Source organism: Larus michahellis, chromosome 3 (assembly GCF_964199755.1).
Source record: "Larus michahellis chromosome 3, bLarMic1.1, whole genome shotgun sequence".
NCBI lineage: Eukaryota > Metazoa > Chordata > Aves > Charadriiformes > Laridae > Larus > Larus michahellis.
The window spans coordinates 124847144-124869221 of NC_133898.1; the positions used below are offsets into that span (position 1 = coordinate 124847144).

The following is a 22078-nucleotide window of genomic DNA, read 5'->3' on the forward strand; positions in this document are numbered from 1 at the left end:
CTCCGTTGCCCTTCTCTGGACACGCTCCAGCACCTCAGTGTCTCTCTTGTGGTGAGAGGCCCAAAACTGGACACAGTACTCGAGGTGGGGCCTCACCAGTGCCCAGTACAGGGGGACGATCGCTGGCCACACTGTTCCTGATACAAGCCAGGATGCTGTTGGCCTTCTTGGCCACCTGGGCACACTGCTGGCTCACGTTCCGCCAGCTGTTGACCAACACCCCCAGGTCCTTTTCTGCCGGGCTGCTTTCGAGCCACTCTGCCCCAAGCCTGTAACGCTGCATGGGGTTGTTGTGACCCAAGTGCAGGACCCGGCACTTGGCCTTGTTGAACCTCGTACTACTGGCCTCGGCCCATCGATCCAGCCTGTCCAGATCCCTCTGCAAAGCCGTCCTACCCTCAAGCACTCCCGCCTAACTTGATTTAGCCACAAAGGAACGGCTAAATATAGATATTGCCTTAAAAACATTCCATTGTTAGATTAAAACATAATAAAGAACCAGGGCCCCCTTCCCAGGATTCATTTTAAGTGGAAGCTCTCTGTACTGTTTTTGATTCAATTCAAGTTTTAATTCTCAACTGACATGGTCAAACGCTTAAGTTTTGTGTTAGAGAACTCATGTCTGTGAGAATAAGACTGAATAAAAGCTATTAAACTGAAGAACAATTTTAAATCCAATACTAAAAAAAGCTCAACTCTGAATATGTTAACATTTCTAGTGATAAAATGCAGAACGTACATTTGCAAGATCAAGACCTTGACTGCAATTTTATTAGAAGTGTACTGGGAGCAAGACGGGTATCTTGATACTCAGCATCAATATTTGCTAGAATGAAATTAAATACTTATCGTTCTTATGAAGCTTGAATCCTTTATTTTTGTAAATAAACTGTAATACAACCATAATACTTCCAATTATACCCGAGATCTAAAATGACTTTGCTAAGGTTTTACAACAAACAGAATACCACCTGTGTCATCCAGAGTGTCCTGTGTTTCTCCATCATCCGTCAATTCCAATTCTTTCACAAAGTTTGAAGGAAACAACCCTGCCTTGCCATTTAGTGTTCCACTCCACCAGCCTTCCTCTACCTGTATAGAAATATTTTGCACATTACTAATAAATCAAAAAGAAATTCTTATCAATTCCATCCATATTTCACTTATAAAACTCTACAAACAACTTTGGGAAAGTTCAAATTACCATGATTTCTCTTTAAAGAAACCCACTAAAGATGTAGAAACAGCAGACAAAAGAGAAGAGCAAGAAAGTAACTTACTGTCACTTCTATCACTACGGCAATGATCCTGAAACACAAAACTAGCCCTATACCCGTTAATCCGGAAGAGCAACAAAATGTTCATCAACTTTCTCACAGTAAGGCAGTGCAAGAGGCATTACACATCTAACAGAAGAAGAAAATATTAAAACTGTTTATGAAATAAAGGTGAAACTTTTAGCCTGGCTTTCTAAGGAAACTTTATGTATTCTCGCTGTCCATCTGCCTTTTTCTTTGTCTTGTCCAGTTCCCCCCAGTCCTATTCCCACGAGCCTTGTATTCATTCAGCACTTCAACCAATTTTGGTCGAAAGACACAAGTTCCAAAGATAGAATTTCTACAGATGATGTTGGGTAGAACAGAGAAGAGTCCTTAAGGACATCCCAGCGTAATGGAAAACTAAGTTATACGTTCCTTCTAGCAGGAGGCGACTGGCTGAACAGCATATGTCTAACTCTGGATGTGCCAGAAGGCACAGACACTTTCCCATCTGAGTTGGCCAGTGGACAAAGGTAGCTGAGACACACAAGGATTTTGTCGTGGCACAGCAGTCCTAAAGGTAGAAGTCTGTCGGATGCCAAATTTAGTTGCCTTTGCTATTCATAAAATAATTCATTTTTTCTCTGGAAATAAACCTGTTGAGGAATTAGGAAACATAATGACTCCTAAATGCTCAGTTATGTGTTTGGATTCCTGGTGTGCCATTTGCCCTGCAATACTCCAAAATTTAATTGAATGTTTTATCAAGAATATCCCATGATCTGAATCGGAACAAACAAGAGCTGGGTGTGCATAGGTGACAGCGTAAAACAATGCCAGAAGACTAAGAACTGCGCTCCTCACACTTATGAACAGTTTTCAAAATACCTTAAATAAATTGAATGCATCTCCCTAATGAGCACTGTTTAAAATTATAATTAAGATAAGTTTTAAAAATATTTTATTTCAATTGCTCTGTTTTGGGACCAGAAAGCTGTTTTTAGATAAGGAAAAAAAAACAACGGGGGTGGGAGGAGAAACCCGGCAGCTGTTTACATTATCTTTTTTTAGCCTTGTTTTGTAGGTCACTACGCCTGACACAGAGGCACAGTTTCTAAGCACTAGCCTACCTCCCGGCAAGCAGAACGGGCGCAAAACCTGGCGGCTACGGAGACAGGCAGGCAATGAAAAGAGCTTTGTTATTTTTAAAGGCATCCTGGCGCTCAAATAGAGGTTTGCTGTAGATGGTTCAAATTTATACTCTGAAACAAATTTTAAGTGTAGATTACTGACAAGCGCTGACCAGGCTCCGGCGCCTCATGCTTTATATAATACACTACAGACAACTGGAATTCAAATGTCTTGACTAACCCATAGTGCACCCAAGAGCCATGAGAAATGGACTTTTAATGCTTATGATACAGAAAGCAACTCGAGCATCCATTTGTTTTTCTCCCAAGAAATAAGGCCAGCAAAGCACTTAACAGACTTGGAAGGCAAAGCTATGCCACTTCAGAGACAGTTGGGAATAAAATAAAAGTTTCTTGAGCATACTTGCTTCAGCTTCCTCACCACAGTATCTTTAAAAAAGACTGATTACATACAAACTGTGTTACCAGAAAAGGTATCTTTTACCTGTTTAATGTCAACTGAAGTTCTACATGCCTTGGTAGAGAGTATCTGTGCATCCCTGGTGCAACACAGACGACAATTTCACAACTTTTACCTTCGATTTCAAAACTCTTACCACTTGATACAAGTTTCCACAAGAGGGAGTTACAGCTCTGGTACACACATCAGTACTTTTTTTGAGTGTGAATTCCATCAACTTATTTCTGTAAGATGATAAAAACCTCAGACTCTCTTAAACAAAGGGAAGGAGGCTGAAACAAGCAGTTTTGCCCATCACGTTTGTTTGTTGGTTTTTTTTTTTTTAATAAAAATTCCACTAATGAAGTCATGAATTTCGATTATGCTTGGTAACACAGCATGCAAATATCACAAAACTACAAAAATAACCTGCTATTCTGCATCTGACAGAAGCGGGGGGAAGATACGAAGAAGAAATAAAAGTTTTACAGCAATAATAGAGTTATAACAGGCACTTTGTTCATTTATTTTGCATGCAAAACCCACATATTCTGTAAACAAAAAACCCTGGGGATCCAGCCAGCACACAGCACAAGGGCCTTCCTCCCTAAAAGGTACTTCTGGTCCTTGTAGCTGGCTCTCTCAATATCAGCCATTTAAGTTCTGAACCCATCTGCCTCCACTTCCGATTTCACCATCAGTAGTGTCAGTTGTAACTACTCAATTTATGAAAACAATTGCAAGGGATAAATACTGGCTTATTCTCAAGTAACTGGTGGAACCGATCCTCTTGTGGAGCTGATTTTACCTTATTTTCCCTATAAAAAAGGGACCAAATGGTCTTCCACTGAAGTAACAGTTATGAGTTATCTGCATATATATAAATAGCACCTTTTATAGATAAATGGAAGCAAAGATCGTCTCACAGCAGTGAAGACAAGTTACCCAACAGATGTTATCCCAGCATATTGCACCACCAGTGGACGGTATTTTGTACCATTCTTCATGTTTCTGGTCCATCAGCAGAGTTTGGTGAAGCAGACCTAGCCCACACCTGTCAGGTCTATTCTAGACCATCATAAAACCAGTCTGCAAAGAGCTCTGTGCTAGGAGTCAGCTGTGATGTTTTTCTACCTGGTAGCATTTGCCTAAAAATTTGATTACAAGTGTTTCTCAGAAGTAGCAAAGGCTGGGTACTACAAATATGTATTTTCAAATCATTAGGAAAGGAAGAAGCATGGAGACTGACCAGAAAAAACTAAAAGACTAAAATAAAATCATGTTTCCTTAAGAAACCAGATGAGGAAACTCTCTGATCTTTTTATTCTGTTTGGCTACTTGGTCATCTCCGAGACATCACACTGAAAACCCCTCCCAAAATAATTCCAGATGTTAACATGTGTGACCCAAAACGGCAGCTTCCACAACAGTTTACTGCACATGCTGTCTCTTGTAAATGCTTATGCTGGACTATTCAAAGTCATGACTGCCGTGTCCAGGCACCATCCACAGGTTAAACTAGTGAGATTATCCAGGAGCACTCCTTTATGAAACACCCACACACAATGGTATTTATGAAACTGGGATTTTAGTGAGCAGGTTTTACAAGTCAATTGCTCTGTTTATTCAAAGAGAACAAATTCTAGAAGTCATTAGTGCCAATGCATCTAAAGCATAATTTTTTCCTCACTAGGAGAATGGAAAAGTCCTTCCTGGCAACTGTTGGGATCCCAGAAAGTTAGCACTCTCTTCAAAAGAGGACATGCATGTGAAAAACAATCTCACAAAGCTACTAGAAGGCACCACTAGACACACAGCTAGGAAAAAAAGCTTGGTCTTCTTTCTCAGGCCCTCAGGGAGGTAATAAGAGATGGCACCAGTGAAGGTCAGAGCATGCCGTGCAGAAGTTTTCCACCTAGTTCTGAAAAGGTTCCTTCCACCATCACTCTGGTCTTTTCTGCAGATTCCCTGACAGATTCCCATATATTCAAGCCTCCAACAACACAAGTTGCTGTTGAACAGAACAGAGACCAAGGAAGCACATTGGTAGGAAAAGATAAGAAACCCCCACTCAAATACACAGGGCCATTGCCATCACAGTCTGAACATCAAGACACATCTTTAACTGTATTGCTTACCCAGTGGAAAAGGAAGGCAATAGAAATAACAACATGTAGTTGAGTGCATTTCTATGCACCATATTTTTGTGCAAGTGGCTCGAAGCATACTGTACTACATGTGCAGGTTTCTGTGCCCAATACTGTTACTATTAGCTCAAAGCTTCGATGAGTTTGCAAGAAAGCATGAAACTGGAAAACCAGGTCAAATAACATTTTTCACCTAAACCGAGATAGAGTATGTCAACTTAAAGGCAACTGGTCATACAGTTTTAGCATAAGCATCCTAAAAACGAGGATCACAGACAGAGCCACAGAACTGTAAAAGTCTTTTGAAAAGGAAATCTGTGTAACAGATCGCAATTTATTGCTGCAATGATCAAATACGTCCCTTAAAGATCTTGTACTCATTGATTTAGGATTAGATCCTGAGAGAAGGAACTCCTAAACTATTAGCTTTAGTTTCAAAAACACTGCTTCCCACGCTATTTTTCCAACATCCTTGTAATTCAGGTAATCAGCCAAAAAACCAATTTGACTTCTCGCCACATAAAAAGACAATCAGCTTTGTAAAACAGCTTACCTCTTCGTTGATGTCGATCACATCCCCCAGCTTGAGTTCCAGCTCATCCTCGTTCTGCGGGATGTATTCGTAGAGCACTTTGCACTGCCGCTTCTTGGACCCTGATTCAAGGGAAGTGCTGAAAGTAAGAACGCTTGCAAAAGAAAACTGATTTTTCCTACACCCGGCTCCTGAGGATCAAATCTGACCAGAACAACCATGAACCAACCCCAAAGAAGCTATATAGCTTTTGCTGCTGGTTTTCCAGTTTCCTTGTGTCACTTCAGGCTGGCAACCTGTACCTCAGGCAGAGCTCGAAAACCATCGAGCTTCACAGACTGCCAATTACAAACAAATAAACACTACACTGCCAATTACCAACATGCTATAAAAAAACATGTTGACACAAGCAAGTCAGTTAAATCCCCACTAACATAATTTTTCAAGCTATTTCCTGAGCAAAATCTGCAAGAATGGCAACCGCTGCCAGTGGTGGTGTTAGCACTTGCTTGGGAGAAAATGTGCAAGTTTGAGTCTCCAGTCTTTAAGCAATCCTGAAAGAAGTAACACATGTTTTGTCCTGCACAACACTGAAGTGCAAATAGCCTTTCTGCCCTCTAACAAAGACCTTGCTAACTACAGGTCTGAGGTAATGCTAACATTCGCTCGGCTCATATTTCAAAATCCAAACTCATTTTTATCTGTGAATGCAAAAAAATCTCCCTTTTCTCAGTGCCGGTGTGGAGTCAATAAATTCAACCTAAGCTTTAATTAGCAGCGTTTGCCAAAGACAAAATTAAAATGAAGTGCTGCCTTTAGATGTTTGCCACGTATCATTAAAGCTTTGCAGGTATTAAAAGGCCAAACGACATGGCAAGAGGGGAAAGCATTGAAGTGGCTTCCAACAACCCCTCCAACCCCAGAGGTGTGAACCTGCAGTTGCCCAATTGCTCTGCACATACCCTGGAGCGACGCTACTGCTGCACCCCGAGGGTTGAGGTATTTCTCCTTCAAACGGGAGCCCGTGCCTTCAGACCTTTTCCACAACACAGAAGCCAGCACGCTTTTGAAGGCAACTGTCAGCCTGCGGTACGGCCCACTCCCTATCCTCCTCAAAAACTATCTGCCACAGCTTAAGTGAAAATATGAATCAAAAGCCTGAAGTAGTAAAGCTTAAACTTGTAGGAGCTGTACGATTTCCATGCTCTCTCACACTTTGCACTCCTCCCACTCTCAAGCTTCAGCAATTAAGATTAGCTGGGTAAAAACATTTCAAAATACAGATACTGCCTCCAAGATTGATCCTTGTCTTATTATAGCAGCGTTTAAAGTCCAAAGTCAGACATTTAGAAGATCGCCACACCCAGCGTCCCCAGTACAAAACACGCCAGGCAGCTGAGGAATATTCAGCATCTAAAATTTCTGAGGGAGGGCTCACCAAATCAAGCATTTTCTACATGCTGGTATATGGTCAGTGCTCTAAAGAGCTTCAAAGGGGCAGGAAACAAACAATCCAGAAGTATGAAGCTCTATGGGTTATTCCTAATAACATGTAATTGCCCACATAATGCACCCTTCTTTCAACTCCACTGAAACTCATACATCAGCCAAGAGAGATTGTTAGGTTAACAGTAATTGCAAGAAACGGTTCATTGGCCTTTACTACCCCCTACAGCGCTTTCAGGGCTCCTCCTTTGTATGAGATTAACTGATACCAAAAAAAGGCAAATTAAAAAGTCACAGCCATTTAATATAAAACTGATTTCAGCATTCCTTTTCTTATTGTAACTCTAAATGGAAGGAGGGGAAACAAACCCACAGATGCATTTCACATCCAGAGCTCTCTCTCACCTGCAGTCTGTTTTCAGCGATACACAGTTTAGGAAGTGCTGCCTTCCAGTTTTGAAAGTCCCTAGATTAACCTAGAAGGCTCAAACAACACTCCAGCTTCACCTGGTGCAACAGCCCTGCTGCTGGGCTGGCAGCCCCCAGGCAATTCCACCCATTTCCAAAACAACTTGTCTGGCTTCAGGTTTTATTTGTTTTGTACAGCGTAAACCAAATTTAGCCTTTTGTTGCCATAATTTAGCACACCTCCTGTATTTTCCTTTCCCTGAATAAACGCAGCCGTCTATCTACAGGAATACTGCCTGCAGCTTACTACCCACCTGATATAAAATACTGCACTCAGCGAGAGCTGCACAGGAGAACCACACAAGGCAGAGACAACCTACCTCATCGCACGTTGGAAACATACTAATAAAGAAGCTTAACTTTGTTTTTAACGTTGTAAACCTCATTTTACCAGGTTGGGAACCAGAAACGGAAAGACGACTGAGCACTGGAAACCTTTTGAAGGGAGCGAGCGATTGCCCAGGCACATAGCAAACAGGATCTGCAGGAGCTGTTTAAACAGTCTTCCAGGAAAGAGGGAACAGAAAGTAAAATGGAAACGCAGAGATTGTCATTGTGCCAAGCAAAGAGTTGTGTGCTGAAAGGAAGGTGCTTTAACATCACTTTCCTCTAGGAGAATGAGACTAGCCACAGCACTGCACAGTTTGAGACCAAGTTGTACCCACTACCTGGCCACAGCCACCAGCGTGAGGAAGAGACATGCTGAATATGGGATCATTCCAGGGTTAGGGAGAGCAGAATGAGTAGCCAACACCTGAAATGGCATCAGATCATGTTCACAGAATCACAGAATCATATAATATCTTAAGTTGGAAGGACCCATAAGGACGATGTTGATTCCCTTTCAGAGCCTAGTTGCATTAATCTAGAAACAGCGTTAATTTTCAGGCTGATTTTCAAAAGCCTGCTGATGCAAACATCTAACACGCACATATGTGCTGTTGCCAGTACGCATATACAGCTCAGATGCACTAAAAAGTAATTTTGAAGTTAACATCCTTAGTTGCCTAGAAGGTTTCATCAAATTTGTATGCCTGGTGGTCCCATTTCAGGGCTTTAAAAGACGACCAGTGGCTCTTCTCCTTTTATGGGCAAAAACTCTAAGCATAAACACAGCAGAAACAGTAAGTTCTGAATTCTTCCTTTAAAAAAAAAAAGCAAGATTAAATCATAAATGGCTGCAGTCCCTTATAAGAGAGGGAGCCAGAGTAATTTAGAGCAATGCCTCTTATAAGACTGAGGTGTCCAAATAAAAAGCACAAGTCAATTTTCTGGATGCAGGGAATGTTAACTTTTCTGCTCTAGGTTTCAGTTACCTTGACTTCAATATTGGCATTAAAACACAGAAGCCAGAGGTAGGGAGGCACCAAGTCTACACTCCTGACCATCCAGGGGGCTACAGTTACAACCAAAGGAAGACCACTGCCTTTTCTTAGATGCCACCAACTCCACCTTATTTCACACTAGAAGCAAGCCTACCAAGCAAGAGGAACCTGAACTAGAGGTTCAGGTGAATCAAGCAGCTGAACATGAGCCAGCAGTGTGCCCAGGTGGCCAAGAAGGCCAATGGCATCCTGGCTTGTATTAGAAATAGTGTCACCAGCAGAAGGAGGGAGGTGATTGTCCCCCTGTACTCAGCACTGGTGAGGCCACACCTTGAGTATTGTGTCCAGTTCTGGGCACCTCAATATGAGAGAGATATCGAGGTGCTGGAGCGAGTGCAGAGGAGGGCAACAAAGCTGGTGAAGGGCCTGGAGAATAAATCTTACGAGGAGCGATTGAAGGAGCTGGGACTGTTTAGTTGGAGGAAGAGGAGGCTGAGGGGAGACCTCATCGCTCTCTACAACTACTTGAAAGGACATGGCAGAGAGGTTGGTGCTGGTCTCTTCTCACAGGTAATTAGCGATAGAACGAGAGGGAATGGGTTCAAGCTGCAGCAGGGTAGGTTTAGACTGGACATTAGGAAAAAAATCTTCCCAGAAAGAGTGGTCAGACACTGGAATAGGCTGCCCAGGGAGGTGGTGGAGTCACCATCCCTGAATGTGTTTAAGAGTTGTTTAGATGTGGTGTTAGGGGATATGGTGTAAGGGAGAACTTTGTAGAGTGGAGTTGATGGTTGGGCTCGATGATCCCAAGGGTCTTTTCCAACCTAAATGATTTATGATTCTAGGGAGCCTTTCCTTGTCACAAAGCCCTGAATTTGTAGCCAAACTTTTATGTTTAGAAAAAACGATCACAGGAAGATGTTTTTTATTATTATGAACAGGCCTGCAGTTCTCATTCAGGTATCTGACTATACAAGCAGAGCTCACACGAAGTTACATGGCAACTGTCTGGAATCTGGAAGGGGTCTAAATCCTGTTCCCAGGAAAATTCATCCCTATTCTTGATGTTACAGGTTACATCTAAGCTTTCTGCCCATGCATCCAGGAGCAGAATTTGGCTTAGAATCAAAGTTTTTTCCTCCGATGTCTCTAGTTTTCTATACAGCCTTAAAACTAAGTCAGCCATTAAATAATTCATATTCATTTTAAAAAAATGCACATCAGCAGCTTATGCAATTGAATGAAATGGAAAGACTACGTACTCTTCTTGAAGGTTTTGGACGGGGGATGAGGCTGAAATCCTCCCGCTGGAAGCCCATAGCTGCTCATACGCTGCACAAGGCTGGCTACGTTACCAGATTTCTCCCTCCTGAGTGGTACGGCATCATCCTTGGGCTCTACATCCTTCTTAACTTCCTGGAACAAGAGATTTAAAAGACTGAGAGGCCATTCAGATTACCCAAGAGGTCATTGTTTTTAGACAGGCATTTCATAGACTAACAGATTTCAGGTACTCACCGTTTGGTGTGTAATGCTGTATTATACTCAAAATTCAAGGAATTCTGCATCTAAACATACTAAAGGCCTTAATAAACTTGACCCTTCCATACAATCATGTTAGTAAATAGGTACGCTGATGTGCTGAGAAAATTCTGAGACAGAGGTAGCATTTTAGCCGTCTACTCCAACCCTAAGAAAAGCAGCTTTGAGCCCAGAAGTCCCATGTTACAACTTTTAAGTCACAGCTCATATTTAAAAACACTTTTAAAAATATAAAGATTACTTTAATGACAGACCCAAAGGGTAGGGCACTAAATAAAATATTTTGATATATAAAACCATATTAGGTCATCATCTCTGCCTCAGAAAGCTCAAAGGTTGTTTACAGATGAGATGCCATTTCACTGCTGAAAGACATGAGCGGAAAATAAAGTGAGACACGAGAAATAAAGTGGGAGGAAGCAAGGGGAAAGGTGTAGGAGGGAAGTAACAGAGGCATCATTTTTCTGATAATCATCTCCCACCTTCCTCTTTCTAAATTAAGGTGTTAGCATTGGAATTCAACATGCCAATCAAGACTAAGAAGCCTATAAACAAGAAAGCATCAGTTCTTCACAGAAAATCAGCTCATCAAATGAGCCTCCCTGGAGAGCAGATACTCTGAAAGAAGGAAATCATCACTTTGCACAAGACGACACCCATTAAGTCAGATCAATGGCCCTTCTAATGCAGAACACAGCTCCCAGCAGTAGCAATCATACGCTCTTTAAAGAGCTAGCCAGCAACCCAGATCCTCCCCCATTCCCAGAGCACCCATAAGGGTTTCATTAGGGAGATACATCCCCTTCCCTCTCATGTCTGCAGATGAAGCTGTCTAATCCCTTTCTAAACCCATGGTCCTGCCTGCCTCCACAGCTCTCTTGGGGTTAGACAACACATATTCGCTCTCTGCTACATAAAGCAGCTCCTCTCTCTCATCTGCTTTAAGCTGACACTTTACTAGTCCCAGTGCATGCTCCCCACCACTGCATTTAGTTCATCACTACCTCCACGGCTGTGTAAACTCCGATCATATCCCCCTTGGCTTTATCCTCTCAACTGAAGAGTCCCAGCCTTGACAGCCCTCATCTCAAGCTGCTCCATCCCCTTAACCATCTAGCTGACTGTCCCCATCCTGGTCGCAATAGATCTTGTCATCCTGCTGGTGTTTTGGGCTGTCACTGCATCAGGAGCTGAGGATTTCCGAGACCTGAAAGCAGCACTGCCAGATATTCATGAGCCGATGCTCAACTCTCAACTGCAAATTCCATGTAGTCATGGTATGGATTCTTATACAGATTATTTGGCATTTACTGCCACCCTTTTTGCCTACCCAGCTTCTTGCCAACAGCATGGCATTGTACTGCAGAAGAGTTTAATAGCACTCACAAAATGGAAGTGTACGCACTAAAATCCCCTCTCCAGATGACCACAGATGCTGCGCAAAGCTGTTACCACAACCAGCTCCTGGGGGATCCCATCAGCAACTCTCCTCTATCCTGACAAGTCACTGATAACTCCTTCACTTCTTATCCTTTAAGCAACTTCCAATCCATAAAAGATTTTTTCCTTCAGTCTCAGAGCAACTTCATTCCTTCGATAACTTGATGGAAAACTCTCTCAAAGTTTTTCTGAAAACCCAAGTGTGTTTCACACACAGAGTCTCATACACCTGTGTGTTTAGCAAGACCCTCAAAGGCCATCAGCTTTCCCACCACTGCAGCATTACAATGTCTTGGGGAAAGCAAACACTCATAAGTACTTTGCAGCTTTTCGTGATCCACTTCAGAACAATTCTTGCATCCATCACCAGTAACCACTGGTTAACAACTGCACTAGTTATTTCAGCTACAGCTGCAATGAAATATTTAATAACATTTGAAAACAATATTGGGAATATATATATACACACTTGCTCTTACTGATGTCATGTGAACTTCTAAACATGAGCTTTAAGGCAACAAAACCCATGCATTGATGAAATGCCAAAAATAGAGAAGCTTATTCAACGGGACCTCTCGGGTGCTTTCTGGAACATTAGACTCCAGGCTACTTACTGCAGCTGCCCAGCTGGAAAGCTCAGCAGGTCCGGAAAGCTGCTGATGCTTCCAAACAAACTACAAACCTCAAGCCAAACAGTCCAAAGCACCTTCCGATTTCCCAAAAGAACAGGGCAAGTCAAATGAGCAAGACTGCAGGCAGCACAATTTTTCCTCCTGCTCATCTACATTACATAAAGAGCTTTTTCAGAAAACAGGCGAGTAGTTCCTGCTGTTACTCTCCTTCATCTGCAGAGACTTCTGCCCTGGAGATTGTAGCTCTGCTGAGATTCCATCTTCCAAGTTAAAAAAAAAAAAAAACACAACACACAAAAAAACCAAAAAACACACACAACAAAAAAAAAAAAATCCAGAATAGCACAGCATCGTGTCACCTCCCATTTGAGGAGAAATTTCGCATTTCAAAGACTTTGTCATTCTCAGCCTTATAGTTGTTTTTTGCCCAGTTACTTGCAAGTCTGATAAACCATAAGGAACTGAATTAGCTACAGCTGAAAAGTTTGCCACGTGCAAAACACCTTCCCTACCTGCCTCAATGAGAAGGCCATTCTGCTCAACTGAAAAACATATTGGCACATGGAAACTTGCCTAGAGTGGATCTGTCCCTGGGTTTTTAAAATTATAATCTTTTGCTATGCAATTTCTACAGCCTCCAAAAGCTGCCAGTTGCTCCAGGAACTAAAGCCTCCCTGGTTAACCGCTTTCCCAATCGTAACACTTTCCAGTGAGGAGTCGGCTCCAGGCTCCTTTCCCAGGTTTGCACCTCGCACAAGACTTCAGAAGTGGCTGCTGCAATAATTTTGTGAAAAGCAGAGAGTCAAAAGAGGAATCAGGAAGACACACACAGGTGGCCTGGTCAAAAACATGACCTACTACTAATAAATTTTTAAAAAGGAAAAAAAAATAACAAGAAAACCCCACAAACCACTTCCAAATGCTAGAACAGGCTGTAAGGTAAGCACCACCTTATCAATAATATGTAGAAAAAATTGAAGTCCAGCAGTAGTATCAAAGGCAGCAAAGTAATTGATAGTTTACAAACAACAGGACAGGATTTGAGACAAAAGCAGCCACCACAATGAAAGATCACAGACCCCAAAACGAAAGGAGGAATGCTTGAGCAACTTTCTTGCCTGGCTTGAGTCAGTAATTGAAGCGGTGACAGGTAGGAAATACTCAAAGTCTGACATAAGACTAGCAATGGCAAATATAACAGAAAATATAGTGGAATTAGATTAAAAGATAAGAGATCTAAAATAATTCTGTGACCATCAGTTATGTGAAGAAAATCTTGCAGATAGATTCAAAGGCTCAAGATTTATTAATGAGGAATTTCATCAACAGAAGCCAGAAAGAACAATTGGACACTGGGAGAGACTGGTACCACCAGACCTTCCCAATACAGCTAACGTATGGAAGTTGAATACTTCAATACACAGGTAAAAGAAAACTTGCTAATCTAAGACATATAAAAGGAAAGAGGATGCAAGGAAAAGATCAAAATGACTATGAGAAGATCAAGATGACTGAGATAAACAGGAGAGGAGTGCTGCAAATAATCAGAAAAGATTTGCAGCAGACAGACACGGGTAAGGACTGATACCGGCCACGCCTGAATCAGGGTCTCAACAGTGACATTTTACTTCATGTATCAGGAAGCACGCTGGGACCACAGCATCCCATAAAGGTGCTCTGCAAAAAGGAGAGGAAAAATAACCCCACAAGAGTCTACTGCTGTAGCAGCTAGGGATAAATGTAGTTTTGACAAAGCTACAGAAGAAGGGTTAGTAAGCCAAAAACTGCTTTTTCCCCATATTCAACCTACTACCCTTTAGAACATCCTCATAAAGCAAGCACTATTTTTTTTTTTTCACTTCTTGCTAAAGAACTGCAGCATTAATTATCCTTCCTCAGGGCATTAAAACCCACAATAAAGCCAAATCAAGGTAAAGCTAATTCAGGAAATCCTGGTCTCCAAACCTGCATGCGGTCCACTGCACCACAAATATGTATTTTACATCAATCCTAACAGTAGGAAACTGCTCTAAGATTCCTAGTTCAAAAGCACACATCAGGATGCTCTGACATACGTACCCATCACCACCATCAGCAGTTTCATCCTGAGCATCATCACTGTGACTCTCTAACCTTTTGGACATACTAAGGTTTACAAAAGCAGTCAGTTCTAAACAAGGTATGTATCCGTTTAAATTTCTGAGAACTGACACTAACCAATTCAAGCGCTAATAAGTGTCCTGTTAATAAGAGCCTGCAATTTTTACATCTCTGCCTAAACAGCTAGCCTGATTTTCAGTGGTTGGAAAACAGCGGTGCCCACAGGTCTCACCTCTGTGTCCAAATCAAAGATCAAGTGACCCAGGTACCACGATATCCAACCTGAACTTGCCAAGACTCCAATTCACTGGCTTCACAACAAGTAAGGCATTTTTCTTTCTTTGTTTTTGCTTTTTTTTTTAAGTCAGCCTTGTACAGCCAAACTAAGAGAGTCTGTTCTGTGACAATAACAACAAAAAACCTCCGCGACACTTCAGCTTGTTTTGAGATGAGGCCACCACCAGCTGCCAGCCAGCAAAAAACAAATGAAAGTCTGACATTAACTGCAGCTGGAAATTTTAATATTTTCATTATGCCAGCCCGCTGCTGCTCAAGGCTTGTCAGTGTTTCCATTAGCAACACAGATTTTATGCATTTATGACTTGGCAGGAGAAGGTCAATACAGACTGTCTTTTGGCATGGAACACACTCAACTGAGAAGTAACCACCCACTCCTTCTTTTGCAGACTACAGCACTAGTCAGAAAGGTTTGAAGTTTTCATAATATCCACTAAACACGTATTTCGCAACAACTACAAAATTTGCCAAAATCACTACAGGCTGATACGCTAAAATGCATATAAATCTAACTCAATAGCAAAAAAAGATTGGGGAGATAAGGGGCTTTTGTTTTAATTGCACCTGTCACAGTTTAACAATTCCTCAGGGAAATGTATATATTTATATATAAAAATCTCAAAGTCATTTAGATACAGCAACATGTGAAACAAGAATTATTCTTCTTTATACACAGACAAAAATCTAACACATCTAAGTTCTCCTATAGCCTCATGATGGCCATTAAACTAAACAAATAAGCAGGCGGTCCTGACCTACTTTTTAAGGGAGGGAGCAGACAGCCTTCCCACCATCAGCCGCCCGCCCCTGCATCACTCCAGCGGGGACAGCAGGATCCTCCCCACATCCCTCGCCAGAAGCAAAAGAGCACTACGCTCAGCAGGGCACCGGAGACAGAGAAAGCAGGTCAGATCCTCTGAAAGGACACGAGGAATGGACGGTTATAAATATGAAGTCTGTTCCTGAATTACAGGGCACAGAGAAGTTCATTACCCAGCAAACCTCAGTCCTTTTAGCTAGATTCTCCAAGGATAAATATTAAGATTGTCGCTGCCCACCTCCCTCTACATACGTCATTATACCAAGAACAATCCTCTTTAGACTTTTTACATTATTTTCACTATAAACTACAAAACATGAACTTCTACAAAAGCACTGTGCATTTCTGTTAACGGCCAAGTACATTTTAAAGCAAGATCTCAAACAGCAGAAAACAGTCTCAATCTCTAAAGACGCTGAGATGACAAATACACAAATATAAGTGTCTGAGCCTCCACATACTATTTTCTCATCTCTTTCCTTCCCCTCTTCTCATCTCTCTTCCTCCTCATCAGAACAGCAGTAACAACCTATGGACTGGCAAATTAAGTTTATGATTCATATCTTACTTGGGCAGAACATAAAGAAGTCAGAATTGAACCTGTCACTTATTTTAGGGGAGAGGGAGGAATTGGAAGCTTGTGATACATCTACAGGCAATAGTTTTGTTTATACAAGTTTATCTCTTCCCATCACAGCCTGCAAAACCTCATCACTGAAAAATAACACATATGTATGTATGTGACTGCATATAAATACATGTAAAAATCTGTATAGCTGCATACAGAGGAGATAGTCAGCCATAATCTGTTCAAGCGCAGTGAAACACCATGGTTCTTGGACCGCAAAAATCTTCACATAGCCAGTTATTTAAGCACCCATTCCCTCTTGTGAGTTACAAGCAGGAGACAGGCTAACAACAGGCTGAGTTACAGCAGCAGACAGGCAGGCACAAGGCGGCTTTAACACCTCCAGTCTCTTAAATCTAAAAGATCCCACGTCCTTCCATTTTGCCAGTGTCTCCTCCTTGAATAGAAAACACGTTTTCTCATCCTCAATGCAGGCGCCTACAGAGGTCAAATATTTAATAAAGGCAAAGAAATACAGATGAATAATTTGCAGCTATTCCTACTCGTCCCATTCCTTTGCCATACTTGCCATAATAACCAAAATAGCTGAGAAGATCCTGAGCTCTCTCCCTGGAGACAGTAGGGACTGTAACAGTAAACCACTGGGATTATTTTTAAGTGCTGACCCAGGATCAGGCTGAACCAACAGTAAGGCAGCATCACTCGTCATTGCCTCTTCCAAAACTGAAATTGCTTCATATTCCGACTTCTGTACACCCCAGACAAAGGCATTTCTGTTCAAGACTAAGGTTGGAAAAAAATTTCCAGCTGACATGAACCCCCAGCAGTTTCCATGGGAGCTACAGACACAGACTGCTATGGAAGCGACTGGTCCTGTCGCTCCTCAACACAGCACACCCCTCGCTCAAAGGCCATTATGGGCTGAGCAGGGCTTTGGAAATTCCCCTCTATATTATAGGAGTTTTACACATTTATATCTAAAGCCTTCACATGCTTTAAACATGAGAGTACAGAAAGCAAGGATGCAAAGTCCTGGTAGATAAACTTATCCACAGTCAAGGAATTCCAGAAGACATCTCTGGACTCTGAGTATAGCAGTTTCATAAATGGTTGGAGAAATATTTTCAGAAAGTTGAATTATTAATACTTGTGCCTGATGCAGATTGAAATCACAAGTTCTAACTTCCCCCCCAAGAATAAAATATAATTAGCTACAGAACTGACTCAAACCAGGCTTAACACTTCTCCAGTTTGCAGACAGAACCCCAACATTTCCTTCTATTAAATCACGCCCCCATCAGATCACTCAGCATAAAGTTTAACAAGTTACCAATATTTTTTTTTTACATCTGTTATGCTAAATACAGATCATATAATCATACTGCTTCCCTGTTAGGAAGAAAGGCATCATCAGTCAGGCAAGGTATCACTTCTTTCTCACAATACATAAGCAGGATCTCTGGGAAGCATAAAAAAAAAAATATTACTGAGTCACTTCAGACTTACAGACTAAAACTTGAGCCGTTGAATAAATGCAATATTTGAAGGTGAAGAACAGGCAGACAACTGGACTTTCCTAAATAAGGAAAACTCATCTCTACAGAGGGAATGTAGGAACAGGCTTGGAATTTCAGATCTTGACACAGATTATATATATAAAACAAGTTATTATACATGCATATTTTTATACATATATATATTATGGACAACTGGATACCTATAAGACTTGTTCCAAACAAGTGTCAAAACAGATTCTGATTTGAGGTCTTGTTAATATTTGCAAAATACACAAGAGCTAAAAATATGTAATATCTAAGAAGCTTTCGCAATGTTAAAAAAAGGCTCTTTCCATCTGTTTTCAACACGGACCAAAGCCCAGATGCAGAAAGGCACAGCAGTCAGATCACCAGACCTACCAACAGTGGGGCACAGAATCTTAAATTAACAGGAGTAACTAAAGGAAGCACAGATGTTTACATCAATGTTTCCCAATAACTTATTTTAAAAATAAAGTTAGCCTTAAAATACTTTTAAAAATAACACCCGAAGAGTATTTTATGGTGCTGCCACATTCACAGCCAGATAAAAACATCTTAAAATGTTAATTGCTTTTCTTTTTTATTCTACTTGCTTATACATACGAAAATTTAATTAGATTTCTTGCAATTGTTTTATAGACTAACAGTTAATGTCCTGTCAACCACCAGCCACAAAACAGTGCTTTAGATGAATGAAACCACGTTATCACATGTGGCAGAGGGCAAGACCTAGATCCAGCTCCCACAGCACGTGATGTTTTATCAAGCCTCCTACACAAGGGAAGGCAGGAAGACACATTTCTTTCCCTTCTCCCAATTAACTGCCTCTATTGCTGGTCCACAGAAATGTGTGATCCATGAAACACTACAGGTTCACTTTGGTGTTTAACTTGGAACATCCCTTGTTCTTTCTTGTCATCCTCCTGCATCTGCTGTGCTCAGCTTTCTTCTTCCCTGCATCCCTCTCCCAGAGCACCCATCTCTTTCCATTCCCTGTAAAACCTCCAGCACTTCACTCGTGGCCACCCCTGCACAAAGGTTAAAGCAAATTAAAAACATTGCCACATCCATGTTCCATCACAACTCTTGCTTAAGACACAACATTAAATGCTCGTGAGATTTGCTGAATCAGGGCTAAAAATATAAACCGCAAAATCTCACTGATGATTGATAAAATGTAATCTTCAAACCTGTTTTAAAGATTCACATATTAACTAACATTTTTAACTAAAAACACAACTTCAACTAAAAACACACCTTGCTTTCTGCTGGTGTTTTTTTAAGCATAGAGAGGAGACTGGGCAGCTGCCCATTATCATCATCAGTTTCTAACAGTTTGAAAGCTTATTACATCAAGTCCAAATCTAATGAACTCACATTACATACACTGAAATAATGTTTTTAGGAAGTGAAGAGTACAGAAAAAGCTAAGCCTAGCATACATTTACCACATCTAACTTTGAGATCAGTTCATTGTAATAGATAGAACTCAGTGTTCAAGGAAAGAAAAACATATATTGAAAAATAAATTTAATACTGAAAATACCACAGTAGAGGAGAGCTAACTTCCCCCCTTCAAAAGGATGACACATCAAAAAAAAAAAATAAATTCACAAATAGTGCAAGTATTATGAGAAGACAGGCCAGATGAGTTAGCCTCACGCAGGTCTAAGTTTCAAGTTCTCAAGTAGATTACTTCATTCAACATCATTTAAAAAAGCAAAATAACAGATATAGTATTTAGCGTTTGGGTGTACACACATGTTGATTTATTATACGTATGGCAAAGTACTAAAAATGCAGCGCTGGAATGCACGCCCAGAGCCTCCCAGGTTGTAACAAACATTACTTATTACATTACTTGGATAACTGACCTTTTTGGTACTATTACATATGCGAATTCCAGAGTACATATTTATGGCTGTATTTTAGACTTCTGTATACAGTAAAGGCCTAAACGTAAAAGCAAGTTTTCTGGACACGTCCAGTCAATTATTGCTGACCAAGGCGCTGGCGATGCTGTGTGGAGTCAACTCAATAAGGGTTGCCAGCACCATCTGATGCAACACAGCCTGTGCAAGGCTCCAGCCAGAGAACGATTACCTTTCTCCCTTGCTCGGAGAGGAAGTTATAAAATTACGTGCAAATCAAGTGTACAAAGTAAATACGGAAGGGCAAAAGAGCAGAGTGTTTCATGTGGTTAAAGGAGTAACTACTTGTATATACCTGTTGGCCCTTCCAGACTAGTTTGTGCAACAAACCATCACACCCAAACTGAGCAGCACCACGAATATCCAGGAGCGCGCAGTTACAGCGGAGGTAACACCACAAGCCGATGCACCATTTAGGAAAGCAAGAGGCATATGCACAATCAAGAAACTTGAATAAGTCAAATCAGAGAGAATAATTAGCATCTTTAGCAGTACTCACACAAGCCGTTAATCACCTTTTATCCTGCTGTCCCTTCGGAACAGTAACTCAAGTTCCCTTCCATACCTGTACTGCCACCGAGGCAAAATTTAGGAGCTCCTTCCATTTATATAAATACATATATAAATATATTTTAAAATTCTAAATATTAAAAGAGGCACTGGTGTTTTCTTCTCTGTTCACATTCAGCCACGAAAAGACTTCATGATGCTACAGATTTTTACTCTTAGAACAATTTTCAAATGCAAAGTGAAAACTTCTTGACAGGTGTTTTTTTAAGCCTTTTAAAGCATGGATGCCCATCTAGAACAGGGAAAGGGCCACATAATTTCACCAGATTTTCTGCTCTTAAATAGTTAACTCTTGAGCAAAGCATCTGTGACATTTCAGATCTAATAGTCCATCAAGATAAGTAATTCGTATAGCCACATAACTTTCTCATGCCGTTGTCTTTACAATCAACATACCTGTACCGCCTTGGAATATGAAATAATTCACACATCCCCATCTAACACCGATAGGGCAATAAAATCCCAGTGTAGACACAGTGACGATATGAGAAGACAACCCGGCAGGCAGGTGCCCAGGAGAGGCTGTGGTGGCATTGCTGTGTCAGCAACGGCAGCTCTAGGGTGCAAAGTCTCAGACCATCTGCAAACTCAAACCGACCTCAAAGCTTTGCTTTTCCCCCCTCTTCACGCCAGACTCAGTCAGCTTTACGGAGGGAACTCACGGGGTCAGGGCCCGGCTGGTATAAACCAAAGCAGTCAATCCAGGGATTCAACTGCAAGAGTCACAGGAATAAGAATAATCCATGATGAGCTCTGAATCCCAGCAAAAACTCTTATATATGACTATACGCCTATATGTATCAGTGCAGTTGGCCATAACTGCCAATGTTTTCAGCTGTTGTTTTTTGTTGGGGTTTTTTTTTTTGGTTGTTGTTTTGTTGTGTTTTTGTTGGGGTTTTTGTGTGGGGTTTTGGTTTTGTTTTGGTTTGGGTTTTTTGTGGGTTTTTTTGTTTGTTTGTTTGTTTTTTAAATCTTATCTTTAGAAACAATGGTTCCCCCATCATAAGCAAGGCTCACCCAAGCCATTTATGTTCCGGTTGGAAGAAACCTGTTTCCTTATTTATTCAGGCCAAAATAGCTGGCTAATAGAGACCCGTCTCTCACCCCGCCAGCACAGGAATCATTATGACCATTCTTGCAGATCCCAGACACATGCCGATGGACAGGATAAGCAGAAGCTGCTCAGGAAAGGCCACATAGCACTCCCTGATAACACACTCTCCCGTGGCACTATTTTCTCCAAAAAACAGGAGAAAAAAGTCAGCAGGAATAATAGATGCACCATCACACCAGCAAGAGGTCTTAAAGCACCAGCCTGAACTCTCAACTTCCTTCCTTGTCAGGAGACAAAGAGCCAGCTTGCACACATCATTTCTCTCATATACTCAGCACCGAAACCAAAATTACTTAATATGGCTTTCAATCTTGCATGTTATCTTTGTTTCTGAAAAACAAGAACTGCCAGCTTCAAAGCAAGCATCGCCTCCTTACCGGCAGGGCTGCCTACCTCTCCCTGGGGACACTAACGACACCTCCGAGCGACTCAGTGTCACCTCCCTACACTACCCACTGCCATGACGGTTTCCTCAAAACAACAGTAAAGCAAAGGAAAAAGGCTGTATAAACTGAAATATCATTTGACCAACAGGACTGATAAATTACTGCATATATAATTATCTCCAAGCTTTACTTGGACACAAAGAATTCAGAAAGAACACACAGAAGAGCAAACCCCAAAATTCTGGAAATAGATGTGTGTTATTCCATTCTATAAAGACATCCTAATTACTTCAAACTAGATGCACCTGCTTATTCTATATACATTATTTAAAAGCTTGCAGTTATTAATCTG

General features: G+C 41.3%; 1 protein-coding gene across 2 annotated transcripts in view; it reads right to left on the bottom strand.

Annotated features, from left to right (window-relative positions):
* The window catches only part of CD2AP (CD2 associated protein), an 87062-nt gene that overhangs the window by 34798 nt on the left and 30186 nt on the right, over positions 1-22078 (bottom strand). For both annotated transcript variants that reach the window (XM_074582012.1, XM_074582011.1), the window contains exons 3-5: positions 10030-10183; positions 5550-5650; positions 972-1092 (exon numbers count right to left, since the gene is read on the bottom strand). In XM_074582012.1, the coding sequence (XP_074438113.1) occupies positions 972-1092; positions 5550-5650; positions 10030-10183 (376 nt within the window). The remainder of the gene's footprint in view (positions 1-971; positions 1093-5549; positions 5651-10029; positions 10184-22078) is intronic.